At 48.0% G+C, this 13,482-nt stretch overlaps 1 protein-coding gene across 1 annotated transcript; it reads left to right on the top strand.

Annotated features, from left to right (window-relative positions):
* The first annotated feature begins 10,642 nt into the window (after positions 1–10,642).
* Positions 10,643–11,858, top strand: LOC144576565 (glyceraldehyde-3-phosphate dehydrogenase). Its single transcript, XM_078330413.1, has one exon. The coding sequence runs from the start codon at positions 10,715–10,717 to the stop codon at positions 11,720–11,722; it is 1,008 nt and encodes a 335-aa protein (XP_078186539.1). The 5' UTR covers positions 10,643–10,714; the 3' UTR covers positions 11,723–11,858.
* Positions 11,859–13,482: the final 1,624 nt, after the last annotated feature.

The following is a 13,482-nucleotide window of genomic DNA, read 5'->3' as shown; positions in this document are numbered from 1 at the left end:
AATGCTTTGTGCAGAAGAGACCCTGGCTCTGAAAATCCAAGATGCTGGATTAGGGGTGTATTCATTGGACCAGACTAGCCCTTAAAATCAATAGTCCTTTTCCTCTTTGCAAAAACTTTCTTTTTTTTTTTTTTGCAAAAACTTTCAAATTCCCTTCTACAAGCTTTAGTTGAAACTACCCCCAGATTCTCATATGTGTTCATCCATTCAATCGTTCATTGATTCAGTCCAAAATATTTATTAAATGCTCAGAATGCAACTGCCTTGAAATTGTCATTTGCCTAAACTAGTGAAAAAGAAAGTTTGGGCCAGGTGCAGTGGCTCACGCCTGAAATCCCAGTACTTTGGGAGGCCGAGGTGAGTGGCTCACCTGAGGTCAGGAGTTGGAGACCAGCCTGGCCAACATGGTGAAACCCTATCTCTACTAAAAATACAAAAAATTAGCCAGGCGAGGTGGTGCACATCTATAGTCCCAGCTACTCAGGAGGCTGAGGCAGGAGAATCACTTTAACCCAGGAGACAGAGTTACAGTGAGCTGAGATCGCACCACTGCAGTCCAGCCTGCATGACAGAGTGAGACTGGTCTCAAAAAGAAATTAATTGGCCAGAGGCGGTGGCTCACACCTATAATCCCAGCACATTGGGAGGCTGAGGAGGGTGGATCATAAGGTCAGGAGTTCAAGATCAGACTGACCAACATGGTGAAACCCCATCTCTACTAAAAATACAAAAATTAGCCGGGCGTGGTGGTGTGCACTTGTAATCCCAGCTAGTCAAGAGGCTGAGGCAGGAGAATTGCTTGAACCCGGGAGGTGGAGGTTGCAGTGAGCGGAGATCACATCACTGCACTCCAGCCTGGGTGACAGAGCTAGACTCCACGTGAAAAAATAAAAATAAAATAAATAGATTTCAGTTAGTTCCATGTGCCCCCTTGGAGGAAAATGGGATGCTGAGCAATGCCAGCAGACATCAAATCTTTGGCACTGAAATAGAGAGAAGAGCTCACCCCGATGGAATCTGGTTCCAGCAGGTGTCTTCTGCATGGTGTATTTAGTGCCCCATGTTTCACATTTTGGCACTTTTTTGTGTGATGTCACTGTTGAAAATGCCCCCATGCATGGTGTGAAGTGCTGACTAGTGTTCCTAAGTGCAAGAAGTTTATGATATTCCGTATGGAGAGAATATGTGTGATAGAAAACCTTCATCCAGGCCAGGCATGGCGGCTCACAGCTGTAAGCCCAACACTTCGGCAGGTCCAGGTGGGAGGATAACTTAAGCCGCCGAGTTCAGGACCAGCCTGGGCAACATTGTGAGACCCCGCAAAAAAAAAGAAAGAAAGAAAAAAGGGAGAGAGAAAAAAAAACTTTTATCCAGGCATGAGTGACAGTGCTGTAGGCAAGTTCAGTCTTAATGAAGCAACAATATAACTAAATAAAATATATATATATTTTTTTCTTTCTTTTCTTTTATCTTTCTTTCTCTCTCTCTCTCTCTTTCTTTCTTTTCGAGACAGCGTTTAGCTCTTGTTGCTGGAGTGCAATGGCATGATCTTGGCTGACCGCAACCTCCGCTTCCCAGGTTCAAGCAATTCTGCCTTAGCCTCCCGAGTAGCTGGAATTACAGGCATGCACCATCACACCCAGCTAATTTTGTATTTTTAGTAGAGACAGGGTTTCTCCATGTTGGTCAGGCTGATCTCAAACTCCTGACCTCAGGTGATTTGTCTGTCTCGGCCTCCCAAATTGAGGTCTTTTATTTAGTGCCTGGCCTAAATGAGGTTTTGTTTTGTTTTGTTTTTGAGACAGATTCTCTCTCTGTCACCAGGCTGGAATGTAGTGGCACCATCTCAGCTCACCACAACCTCCACCTCCTGGATTCAAGCAATTCTCCTGCCTCAGCCTCCTGAGTAGCTGGGACTACAGGCACGTGCCATCGTACCCGGCTAATTTTTGTATTTTTAGTAGAGATGGGGTTTCACCATGTTAGTCAGGATGGTCTTGATCTCTTGACCGTGTGATCTGCCCACTTTGGCCTCCCAAAGTGCTGGGATTACAGACGTGAGCCATCGATCCCAGTGAAAGAGAAATCTTTAAGCTCATTTCACAGATGGAAAAATCAGCTCAGAGAGGTTAAGTGGCTTCCCCAAAGTCACGGTCAATGAGTGTGCTTCAACACAGTCTGTTCAATCCAACTTCTCCCTCTTGCCCCTCTCTAAGCTGAAGAAAGAGGTGTAGTAAATTCAAAGAACAAGATGTAAGTAGCAAGGTAGAAAATTTTGTTCAGAGACGCTAAGCATCCAGCCCTGCTGAGCGGAGGGACCCAGAGCCCTGTCTCCCACCCTCTCCAGCCCCACCCTCTTGAGTGGGGCCCAAGAAAAAGCCAGAAAGCTGCCTGGGCCCTGGCAGGGCTGGCTCCGCTGCAGGTGGACAGTTATATATAACCCAGGATTGATGGCTGCCGTCTCCCCTCTCTCCTTGTGCTTCGAAGAAGTCCTGCGATCCTTCATCTTTACACAAAGCCGGCAGCTGGCAGCCCATCCCCAGCCTTAGGAGCTGGCCAGCAAGTCCCTTTACCAGCAGGTCCGGACAGAAAGAACAAAAAGATATTCACTGGAGAATATGCGAACAGCAGACAGCAAACGCAGGAGTTCTCGATGTTTAGTCTGGAAAAAACGACACGGGGGACACAGTGAGATAGAAGCAAAATCAGAATAGCAGTGAGAAGCCCAGAGCCAGCTAGTAGAAGATGATGGCTCTGAACGATCTAAGTATTCCTACTCATCGGAATTTCACCCTCCCTAAGGGAACCGGCTGCTCTGGCCTCTGGATTTCTGGGTTGGCCATCGATGATTGGCGATGTGGCAGGGTTTCTGCCTGAGCACTACCTAAAACATTTACTATTATTATTATTGAGATGAAGTCTCACTCTGTTGCCCAGGCTGGAGTTTAGTGGTATAGTCTTGGCTCATTGCAACCTCTGCCTCCTGGGTTCAAACAATTCTCCTGCCTCAGCCTCTCAGGTAGTTGGGATTACAGGAGCATTCCACCAACCCTGGCTTAATTTTTATATTTTTGGTAGTGACAGGGTTTCACCATGTTGCCCAGGCTGGTCTCGAACTCCTGACCTCAAGTGATCAGCCCACCTCACCTCCCAAAGTGCTGGGATTACAGGTGTGAGCCACTGTGCCCGGCCCACCTGCAACATTTTGCAAGGCAGCCCATTCCATCTGGGCCCCAACCTGTTAGAGAGAGATGGGGCTGGGTTCATGCCCTGGGTACTCACATAGCTCAGATTTCTTTATTTTCATTTTTTAATTTTTGAGATGGTGTCTTGCTCTGTTGCCCAGGCTGGAGTGCAGTGGCACAATTTCGGCTCACTGCAGCCTCTACCTCCTGGGTTCAAGTGATTCTCCTGCCTCATCCTCCCAAGCAGCTGGTGTTAAGAGCGTGCGCCACCACATCTGGCTAATTTTTGTATTTTTTAGTGGAGACAGGATTTCACCATGTTGGCCAGGCTGATCTCGAACTCCTGACCTCAAGTGATTCACCTGCCTCAGCCTCCCAAAGTTCTGGGATTACAGATGTAAACCACCACGCCAGGCCCAGTTAAGTTGTGCATGTTTGGTAGAGACGGGGTCTCGCCATGTCTCAGGCTGGCCTCGAACTCTTGAGTTCAAGCAATCTGCCTGCCTTAGCCTCCCAAAGTGCTGGGATTACAGGTCTGAGCCACCTCACCCAGCCGTCTCTTAGCAAGTTTTAAGGACACAGTACAGTGTTGTTAGCTACAGGCACTAGCTACTGCTATAGGCACTATGCAGTACATCTCCAGAACTGGCTTTCTTGCAAAACTGAAACTTATTCCCCTCTGACCATCGTCTCCCCATCTCCCCTCCTCCCTCATCCATGGCAACCATCATTTTACTCTCTGCTTCTATGAGTTTGACTATTTTAGATTCTACATATAAATGAGATCATATAATATTTGTCTGTGTCTGGCTTTAGTTCACAGTTCTTACTCCAACAGGCAATAGGCTACATTTCACCCATGGGCTGTAATTGGCTGACCCCAGGCTGAGAGAATACCCTGCAGTTTGAACCTGACATTCCTGTGATCTTTCTTGAAACCCCTTTTTCAGTCTTAACACAAGTTACTGTCCTTTCCCATGCCACATTCCTGCCAAACCAGAGCACTCATACAACCCCGACTCCCGCCAAAAGTCCCCACTTCTGTAGCACTCCCTGTACTCTCCTTCTTCCTGGGATGCCATCTGCTGACCTCTTCCACCCATTGAAATCCTAGTCTCAAGTGCCGCCTCGTCTCTGAAGTTTCCGGGATTCCCCTCTGCAGGGCTTGCTGCATGCAGCTGCAAATGCCACCCCCCACAGTTGTGCAGTGCACAGCCTGTACAACCAAATGCACAGACCTTCTCTACCCCTAGATACAAGTAATTTCTTTCTCTGAAACCAACCCAAATGTCCCATAACATTTCTTTTGGACAAACATGGAAATAGACCCTTGTGGTCTTAACTCACAGTTGTTTTAACTGGGCTTTTCCCTCCAGTTTTCTCAAAAAAAGAAAAAAAAAGTATCAAAGAACTGAAACTCACCAGATCACAGAATCCAGACAATGAGACACTGGACCCCTCATTCATCATGATTGCTTCCTTGCCCCTCCCTAGTACCTGTTTTCTCACACATTGCTACATTTCTTCCTTGCTATATAAATCCCCTGTTTCAGTTTCAGTCAGTCAGGGAGATGGAGTTGAGACCCAGCCCCCCATTTGTCAGCTTCAGCACCTGATTAAAGGCTTCTTCCTTGGCAAACACTGATTCAGTGATTGGCTTTCTATGCAGTGAGCAGGAGAACCTAGGCAGAACTCCTGATGTTTCGATAATACCTCCTCCAAACTTCAAAAAGAATATGTTATGAAGCATTATTCCTACCTAGATTCATCGTTGTCCCCACATGGGTGTTCACCTCTCTGCCTCCTGTTACTACACTGTTGTTTTACAGAGGTTATCTTCTCGAAGTACCTTGCATTTGCCCTCTTCCCTCCACTCTTTCGGGTTTTTTTGTTTTCTTTTTTCGAGGCAGTGTCTCGCTCTGTCGCCCAGGCTAAAGCGCGGTGGCGTGATCTCGGCTCACTACAACCTCCACCTCCTGGGTTCAAGCAATTCTGCCTCAGCCTTTCAAATAGCTGGGATTACGGGCGTGTATCACCATGCTCTGCTAATTTTTTGTATTTTTAGTAGAGAAGGGTTTCACCATGTTGGCCAAGCTGGTCTCAAACTCCTGGCCTCAGGTTATCCGCCCGCCTGAGCCTCCCAAAGTGCTGGGATTACAGGCGTGAACCAACGTGCCCGGCCCTTCCCTCCCCTTCCTTCTCTTTTTTTTTTTTTTTTTTTTTGAGACAGAGTCTCACTCTATCACCCAGGCTGAAGTACAGTGGAATGATCTTGGTTCACTGCAATCTCCACGTCCTGGGTTCAAGTGATTCTCCTGCCTCATCCTTCCAAGTAGCTGGGATTACAGGCATGCACCACCATGCCCAGCTAATTTTTTGTATTTTTAGTAGAGACGGATTTTTACCATGCTGGCCAGCTGGTCTCGAACTCCTGGACTCGTGATCCACCTGCTTTGGCCTCCAAAAGTGCTTGGATTACTTTCGTGAGCTACCGCACCCGGCCCCTTCCCTCCACTTTTTATGTTGCAGACTGACGTTTCCAAATATGGCTGCAGTAATAGTTCCCACGCCACATGCCCTTCTGCAGCTTGACTCTGCCAGGCCCCCCTCGAGAGGCAGGTCCGCCATGGGTGTGGGACGGCTCTGAGATGGCTTTGACTAATAGTATATGGAGGGAGAATTGAGGCTGGCTGAACTTTGGGGGAGGAGCCTAACTGACCTGACATTTTCTTGCCTCTTCAAATCTGGCTTCATATAAGACCAGCTAACCTAAGACCACTAGGCTGTGAGAAGCCCAGGGACTAGGGGTGGGGCAGACCCTGGTGGGTACAGGCCACATGGAAAGAGACAGAAAGAAACCAGGAGCACCAAGAAGCCAGGCTCGTGAGCAGAGGAGCTCCTGGACACTCCAGCACCGTAGGCACCTCATGGAGACCAGGGCACACACAAGTAGCCCCAGTAGAGCTGTTCAGCACTCCCCACATGAAGCTCCAGACATTGAGGAGCAGAGATGCTGTTCCCATGGAGTCACTCAAATTCCCAAAACATGAGCCTGGATGGTCAGCATGGATGAGTAAGATGGGTAAGCCCCTGCCTTCCTAGAGCTGGCCATCTGGAGAAAAAAAAAAAAGAGCTGGCCATCTGGAAGAAACAAGAGTGTGCATCGTGGGAAACTGAAATAACTTTGTTCTGTGGAGGAAATCAACAGGGTGAGTGATGGAAACAGTGGAGGCAGTCAAGGAGGGCTTCTCTGAGGAGGTGGCACTGAAGCCGAGACCTAGAGGACCAGAAGGAACCAATGTCATACAAGGAAATGTGGGGGAGGGTACAGGGGAGAATGCTAGGCATAGCGGAAAGGGCCCCTGGCTGTCAGCTCCCCAGAGCCAAAGTTGGTGCACACAATTATAGCTTCTTGTCCCAACTCCATCCCAGCCTCCAGCAGTGGGAGATTTTACCCAGAGAGAGAAAGGCCACCTCTGTCTTGTTTGGAGGTGAGTTAATGTCCCTTGCAGTGTACTGCTGCAGAAGGAGACAGCTCTTTATCTCTCTCTGACACTCCTCCCAATCTGTGACCAGGCAGTACCTTAAATAGACCTGAAATGCATTTGGACAAGCTAACCTGCATACATATTTATTCAGGAAGCAGAAACCAGGAAGGAGCTATTTGTTAGTAAAACGAATTGCTGAGAAACTGAAAGGGTTTGTCCAAATCCATGTACAAAGCAGTGAGAGGGGAGGAAAAGCTGTCTGCTTAATTAACTTATGTATCACACTGACCAGGTCCTCTTCAATATAGCTCCAGTAAATGGCAATATGGAAAACCAATTCTGAGCCCTGGCAAAAACAAAACAAAACGAATTCACCGTTACGTAGTCTTTTATAATATTCTCTCACGACACCACAATATAGGCTGAATTAGGCAAAAGAAAGTTAAAAAAAAAAAAAACAGGTTGTATGGAGCACTTAGATTACAATTCTGAAGTGTCAACAATTCTCATTTTTTTTCCTCTGATCTTGGCAATGACATTTGATTTTTCAAAGTTAACGTTTCCCTTTTACTTCTGTTACTGGTGAAAGGTGTCCAGGTTCTTGGCATTTTGGACAAAGAAATTGGTCAAAATGCACAAACACAGCAAGAAAAGAATGAAGCAACAAAAGCAGACATTTATTGATAACAAAAGCACATTGCACAGAGAGGGAAAGAGGCCCAGGCAAATAGCTGAAAAACCTGGAAACGGAATTTTCTGAAGTTTAAATACCCTCTGGAGGTTTCCCATTGGTTACTTGGTATACACCCTATGTAAATGAAGTAGTGGCCCACGAGCAGTCTGATTGGTTGTGGGAAGGGACCAATCAGAGGCTGAAGTGAAGTTATTACCCACAATCAGAGGCTGAAGTGAAGTTACTATGCAAATGAAGACTTGACCCACCACCAGTCTGATTGGTTATGGGACGGGACCAATCGGAGATACTTTTTATTTTTCATCTGTCACATGGAAAAAGGGGGTGAGGATGGAGGTGGCAAAGGGAGTAGGCCCTGGTCCTTTTGTTACTTGCGTGTGGAAAGTTGGGGTTTTCTTTTTGATTTAGTTCAAGGAAGTCAGAGTGAATCGACCTTAGGTCCCCTGCCTCCAGACCCTATTCTCCTGCCTCACTTCCCTGCACAGACCTGGCAGATAAGACCTCTTTATGGCTGGGTGCAGTGGCCTACACCTGTAGTCTTGTCACTTTGGGAGACTGAGGTAGGAGAATCGCTTGAACCAAAGGGTGTGGAGGTAGCAGTGAACTGAGATCGTGCCCCTGCACTCCAGCCTGGGCAACAGAGCAAAACTCTGTCTCCAAAAAAAAAAAAAATACTCTTTACACCTTCTCCTTCCTTCTTTGACTCTCAGTATCTCGAGTTTGCTTCTTTGTCCTGAACAGAATCATAATAAAATCAAGGATTCGAGCCAGATGAGGTGGATATGGTAGGCTCCGTTCCATGCTTACTAAGCTTTAAAAGTAATGCACATCTCCCTTCTGAAGGAAGGAACAAAGGGAGAAAAGTAGTAAATCTTCAAAACAGGGTCTTCTGTCGTCATTTCTTTTTCCTGATGAATAAGGGGTCATACAAGGCTGAAAACGTTTCAGAGAAATGCAGTGGGTAGGAGCCACTCATTCAAGTCAACTGGAGTAGCTGTGCTTTCTCCCTCCAGGGACAAAAGAGGGATCTATATTTTCAAGGAGTTAGAAGCCTCTGTAGCCACATCAAAGTGGGTGGATCTGCTCTAACAGTTCACTGTCAAAGGAAGCTGGCAGTAGGCCCAGCCAATGAAGGAAAGTTAATAGAATATTTCTCATGCAGGAGCCGCTGGATTGCATGAAGATGTTGGGGACATGGAGTCAACCCACACAATGTTAGGTGGAAGAAAAAAAATACTATGTTTTGACGAGTTAACTTTCAGACAACCTATTCCCGTTCCCTCTCATGAAGATGTAAATGTGTAAAGAGAGATTGACTGAGAAGTCACATTGCTTTTTTTTTTTAACTTTTAGACAGTGTTTTGCTCTTGTTGCCCAGGCTGGAGTGCAATGGCGCAATCTCAGCTCACCGCAACCTCTGCCTCCCGGGTTCAAGCGATTCTCTTGCCTCAGGTTCCCGAGTAGCTGGGATCCCAGGTGTGCGCCACCACACCCGGCTAATTTTTTATTTTTAGTAGAGACAGAGTTTCACCATGTTAGCCAGACTGGTCTCAAACTCCTGATCTCAGGTCATCCACCCACTACAGCTGGGATTACAGGCGGGAGCCACCACACCAGGCCATTAGCCATTCTTTTTTTTTTTTTTTAGACGGAGTTTCGCTCTTGTTACCCAGGCTGGAGTGCAATAGTGCGATCTCGGCTCACAGCAACCTCTGCCTCCTAGGTTCAGGCAATTCTCCTGCCTCGTGGTCTCGATCTCTTGACCTTGCGATCCACCCACCTTGGCCTCCCAAAGTGCTGGAATTACAGGCGTGAGCCACCGTGCCCAGTTGCATTGCATTCTTTAAAAAGTTTTATATCTTTAGCCAGGCGTGGTGGCTCACGCCTGTAATCCCAGCACTTCTGGGGGCCCAGGCGGGCAGATGACCTGAAGTTGGGAGTTCCAGACCATCCTGACCAATATGAAGAAACCCCATCTCTACTACTAAAAATACAAAACTAGCCGGGTGTGGTGGCACATGCCTGTAGTCCCAGCTACTCGGGAGGCTGAGGCAAGAGAATCATTTGAATCCGGGAGGTGGAGGTTGCCATGAGTCAACATCACACCATTACACTCCAGACGGGCCAACAGGAGCGAAACTCCATCTCAAAGAAAAAAAAAGTTCTCTATCTTTAATGTACACACATTACAACACAAATATTTATACTCAAATAGTATTTACATAATAGTAATTTTTTGATGCTATGAAATAGAATCCTTGCAACACCAAATTACACCATCTGGTCTGATCTGCCAGCAGATGGCACCCGAGACCCATGGATTGGAAATTTTTATAATCACTAGAAATAAATCCTCTCCCGCACTGCCCACACCTCTCCCTGCTGGCTCCTGGGGCTCTGCTGTTTTCGGGAATCATGACAGCATTGTGGTGGCGTATAGAAGCTGAGTCCCATTGCATGCCCTGGGTTCTGGTTCCCTCTGTTATCAATAATAGGAAGTGAGATTGAAAGATGAAAAATACTGGGGCTTCTGCTGAGAAGAGAGAAAAGAACAAGATGTCTTGATCTTACTTTATGCCAGGCCCCATGCCAAGCCCTAAACGTGGACCATCTTACTGAATCCTATAAGGGTTCCACAAGCTGGTGGACTTCATCATTTTATAGGGAAACTGAGGCTCTTGGCTAAGATCCCTGACAGTAACACCAGCCCCTGAGTCCTCAGCAGGATCCTACACTTGGATGTCCTTTATGGAGGCTTCCTCGGCACAGGGAAGGTTCCTCACCACCCACAGGCACTTGATCATTATCCACCCTTCGATGATGTGCGATTCCAAATCACCGCTGCACTAGTCTCCCTTGATAGGGAGAGACGCGGGGCGCGGGTGTTAGGAGAAAGATCTCTCATCGATCTGATGTAGCTCCCCAAAAAGATGTAACTTTTTTTTTAAACGGGGTTTCACCATGTTGGTCAGGCTGGTCTTGAACTCCCGACCTCAGGTGATCCACCCGTCTTGGCCTCCAAAGTGCTTGGATTATAGGCATGAGCCACTACACCTGGCTAAAAATGTAACTTTTCTTTTTTTCTTTTTTTATTTTATTTTTATTTTTATTTTTTAAGACAGGGTTTCACCATATTGGTCGGGCTGGTCTCTAACTCCTAACCTCAGGTGATCCGCCTGCCTCAGCCTCCTAAAGTGCTGGGATTACAGGCGTGAGCCACCGCACCCGGCAAGATGTAACTTTTAAAAGGTGAGATTAAAATATTTAAAAAGTGTGGCTCTCTGCTCCTCCTGTTCGACAGACAGCCGCATCTTGTCTCCCATCGCCAGCCACATCCCTGAGACACCATGGGGAAGGTGAAGGTCGGAGTCAACGGATTTGGTCGTATCGGGCGCCTGGTCACCAGAGCTGCTTTTAACTCTGGTAAAGTGGATGTCGTCGCCATCAATGATCCCTTCATTGACCTCAACTACATGGTCTACATGTTCCAGTATGATTCCACCCATGGCAAATTCCATGGCACTGTCAAGGCTGAGAACGGGAAGCTTGTCATCAATGGAAATCCCATCACCATCTTCCAGGAGCGAGATCCCTCCAAAATCAAGTGGGGCGATGCTGGCGCTGAGTATGTGGTGGAGTCCACTGGCGTCTTCACCACCATGGAGAAGGCTGGGGCTCACTTGCAGGGGGGAGCCAAAAGGGTCATCATATCTGCCCCCTCTGCTGATGCCCCCATGTTCGTGATGGGCGTGAACCATGAGAAGTATGACAACAGCCTCAAGATCGTCAGCAATGCCTCCTGCACCACCAACTGCTTAGCGCCCCTGGCCAAGGTCATCCATGACAACTTTGGTATCGTGGAAGGACTCATGACCACCGTCCATGCCATCACTGCCACCCAGAAGACCGTGGATGGCCCCTCCGGGAAACTGTGGCGTGATGGCCGTGGGGCTCTCCAGAACATCATCCCTGCCTCTACTGGCGCTGCCAAGGCCGTGGGCAAGGTCATCCCTGAGCTGAACGGGAAGCTCACTGGCATGGCCTTCCGTGTCCCCACTGCCAACGTGTCAGTGGTGGACCTGACCTGCCGCCTGGAAAAACCTGCCAAATATGATGACATCAAGAAGGTGGTGAAGCAGGCGTCGGAGGGCCCCCTCAAGGGCATCCTGGGCTACACTGAGCACCAGGTGGTGTCCTCTGACTTCAACAGCGACACCCATTCTTCCACCTTCGATGCTGGGGCTGGCATTGCCCTCAACGACCACTTCGTCAAGCTCATTTCCTGGTATGACAATGAATTTGGCTACAGCAACAGGGTGGTGGACCTCATGTCCCACATGGCCTCCAAGGAATAAGACCCCTGGACCACCAGCCCCAGCGAGAGCACGAGAGGAAAAGAGGCCCTCACTCCTGGGGAGTCCCTGCCACACTGAGTCCCTCACCACACCAAATTGCCCCTCCTCACAGTTTCCATGCAGACCCCTTGAAGAAGGAGGGGCCTAGGGAGCCCCACCTTGTCGTGTACCATCAATAAAGTCCCCTGTGCTCAGCCAAAAAAAAAAAAAAAAAATATTTAAAAAGTGTTACATAGCTGTATGGTTTTAATATTTTACTAAAGGGAATGTGGCTGTCTTTACTAGCTACAACCAGTTTAATTCAAGAAGGGCTGCTAGTCATCAGGGCATCAAGCAAGGGTTGGTGCTGCCCAGAGGCTCCACCCAATATATAGTATGGACATCCCCTTCCAGGGCAGGAGGATGGGTAACTACTTGTGCAGTGAAGCTGACATCCACCAACTAAGGCTTCTGGATCCACGTGGAGACTCACAAGGAGTGGCCAAAGACCCTGAGAAGAAGGTGCTGTACATATGGATTGGCTCACTGTTCTTGCCCACTAATGCTCCAGGCCCCGGGTGTCCACTGAGTGTTATTAACCCACCGAACAGCCACAGAAACAAACGAGGTAACAGACGTCTAAAGAGAAGTGAAGAACTGGGGGAGACCGAGCTTGGTGGCTCACACCTATACTCCCTGCACTTGGGGAGGCCAAGGCAGGAGAATCACTTGAGCTCAGGAGTTCCAGATTAGACTGTGCAACATAGTAAGATCTTGTCTCTTCTAAAAATAAAAGTATCGGCTGGGCTTGGTGGCTCACACCTGTAATCCCAGCACTTTGGCAGGCCGAGGTGGGCAGATCATACGGTCAGGAGTTCGAGAACAGCCTGACCAACATGGTGAAACCTTGTCTTTGCTGAAAATACAAATATTAGTCTGGCATGGTGGCATGGGTCTGTAATCCCAGCTATTCAGGAGGCAGAGGCTGAGGCAGGAGAATTGCTTGAACCCGAGAGGCAGAGGTTGCACTGAGCTGAGATGTCGTTATGTACTCCAGCCTGGTGACAGAGCGAGACTCTGTCTTAAATAAATAAATAAATAAAAGTATCTAGGTGTGCTGGCTCACACACCTGTAGTCCTAGTTACTCAGGAGGCTGAGGTGGGAGGATCGCTAGAAACCAGGAAATTGAGGCTGCAATGAGCTATCATTGTGCCACTGCACTCTAGCCTAGGTGAAAAAGCCATCCCTTTAAAACAACAACAGGCCGGGCACGGTGGCTCACGCCTATAATCCCAGCACTTTGGGAGGCCGAGGCGGGTGGATCACGAGGTCAATAGATCGAGACCATCCTGGTCAACCTGGTGAAACCCCGTCTCTACTAAAAATACTAAACTTGGCTGGGCATGGTGGCGCAGCCTGTAGTCCCAGCTACTCAGGAGGCTGAGGTAGGAGAATTGCTTGAACCCAGGAGGCGGAAGTTGTGGTGAGCCGAGATCGCACCATTGCACTCCAGCCTGGGTAATAAGAGTGAAACTCTGTCTCAAAAAAAAAAAAAAAATTAAAAAAGAGCTGGAGCTGGGCGTGGTAGCTCACACCTATAATCCCAGCATTTTGGGAGGCCGAAGTGGGTGGATCCCCTGAGGTCAGGAGTTCAAGACCAGCCTGACAAACATGGAGAAACCCCATCTCAATTTAAAAAAAAAAAGTAAAATATAAAAAAATAAAAATAAACAGCCAGGCACGGTGGCTCACGCCTGTAATCCCAGAACTTTGGGAGGCC

The sequence above is a fragment of the Callithrix jacchus genome, chromosome 7, assembly GCF_049354715.1.
Source record: "Callithrix jacchus isolate 240 chromosome 7, calJac240_pri, whole genome shotgun sequence".
NCBI classification, from domain to species: Eukaryota; Metazoa; Chordata; class Mammalia; order Primates; family Cebidae; genus Callithrix; species Callithrix jacchus.
This window is presented reverse-complemented; position numbering and strand designations above follow the sequence as displayed.

What these genes read in the sequence shown, in the direction of transcription:
- LOC144576565 (XM_078330413.1), top strand. Translation starts at nt 10,715, where the DNA reads ATGGGGAAGGTGAAGGTCGGAGTCAACGGATTTGGTCGTATCGGGCGC.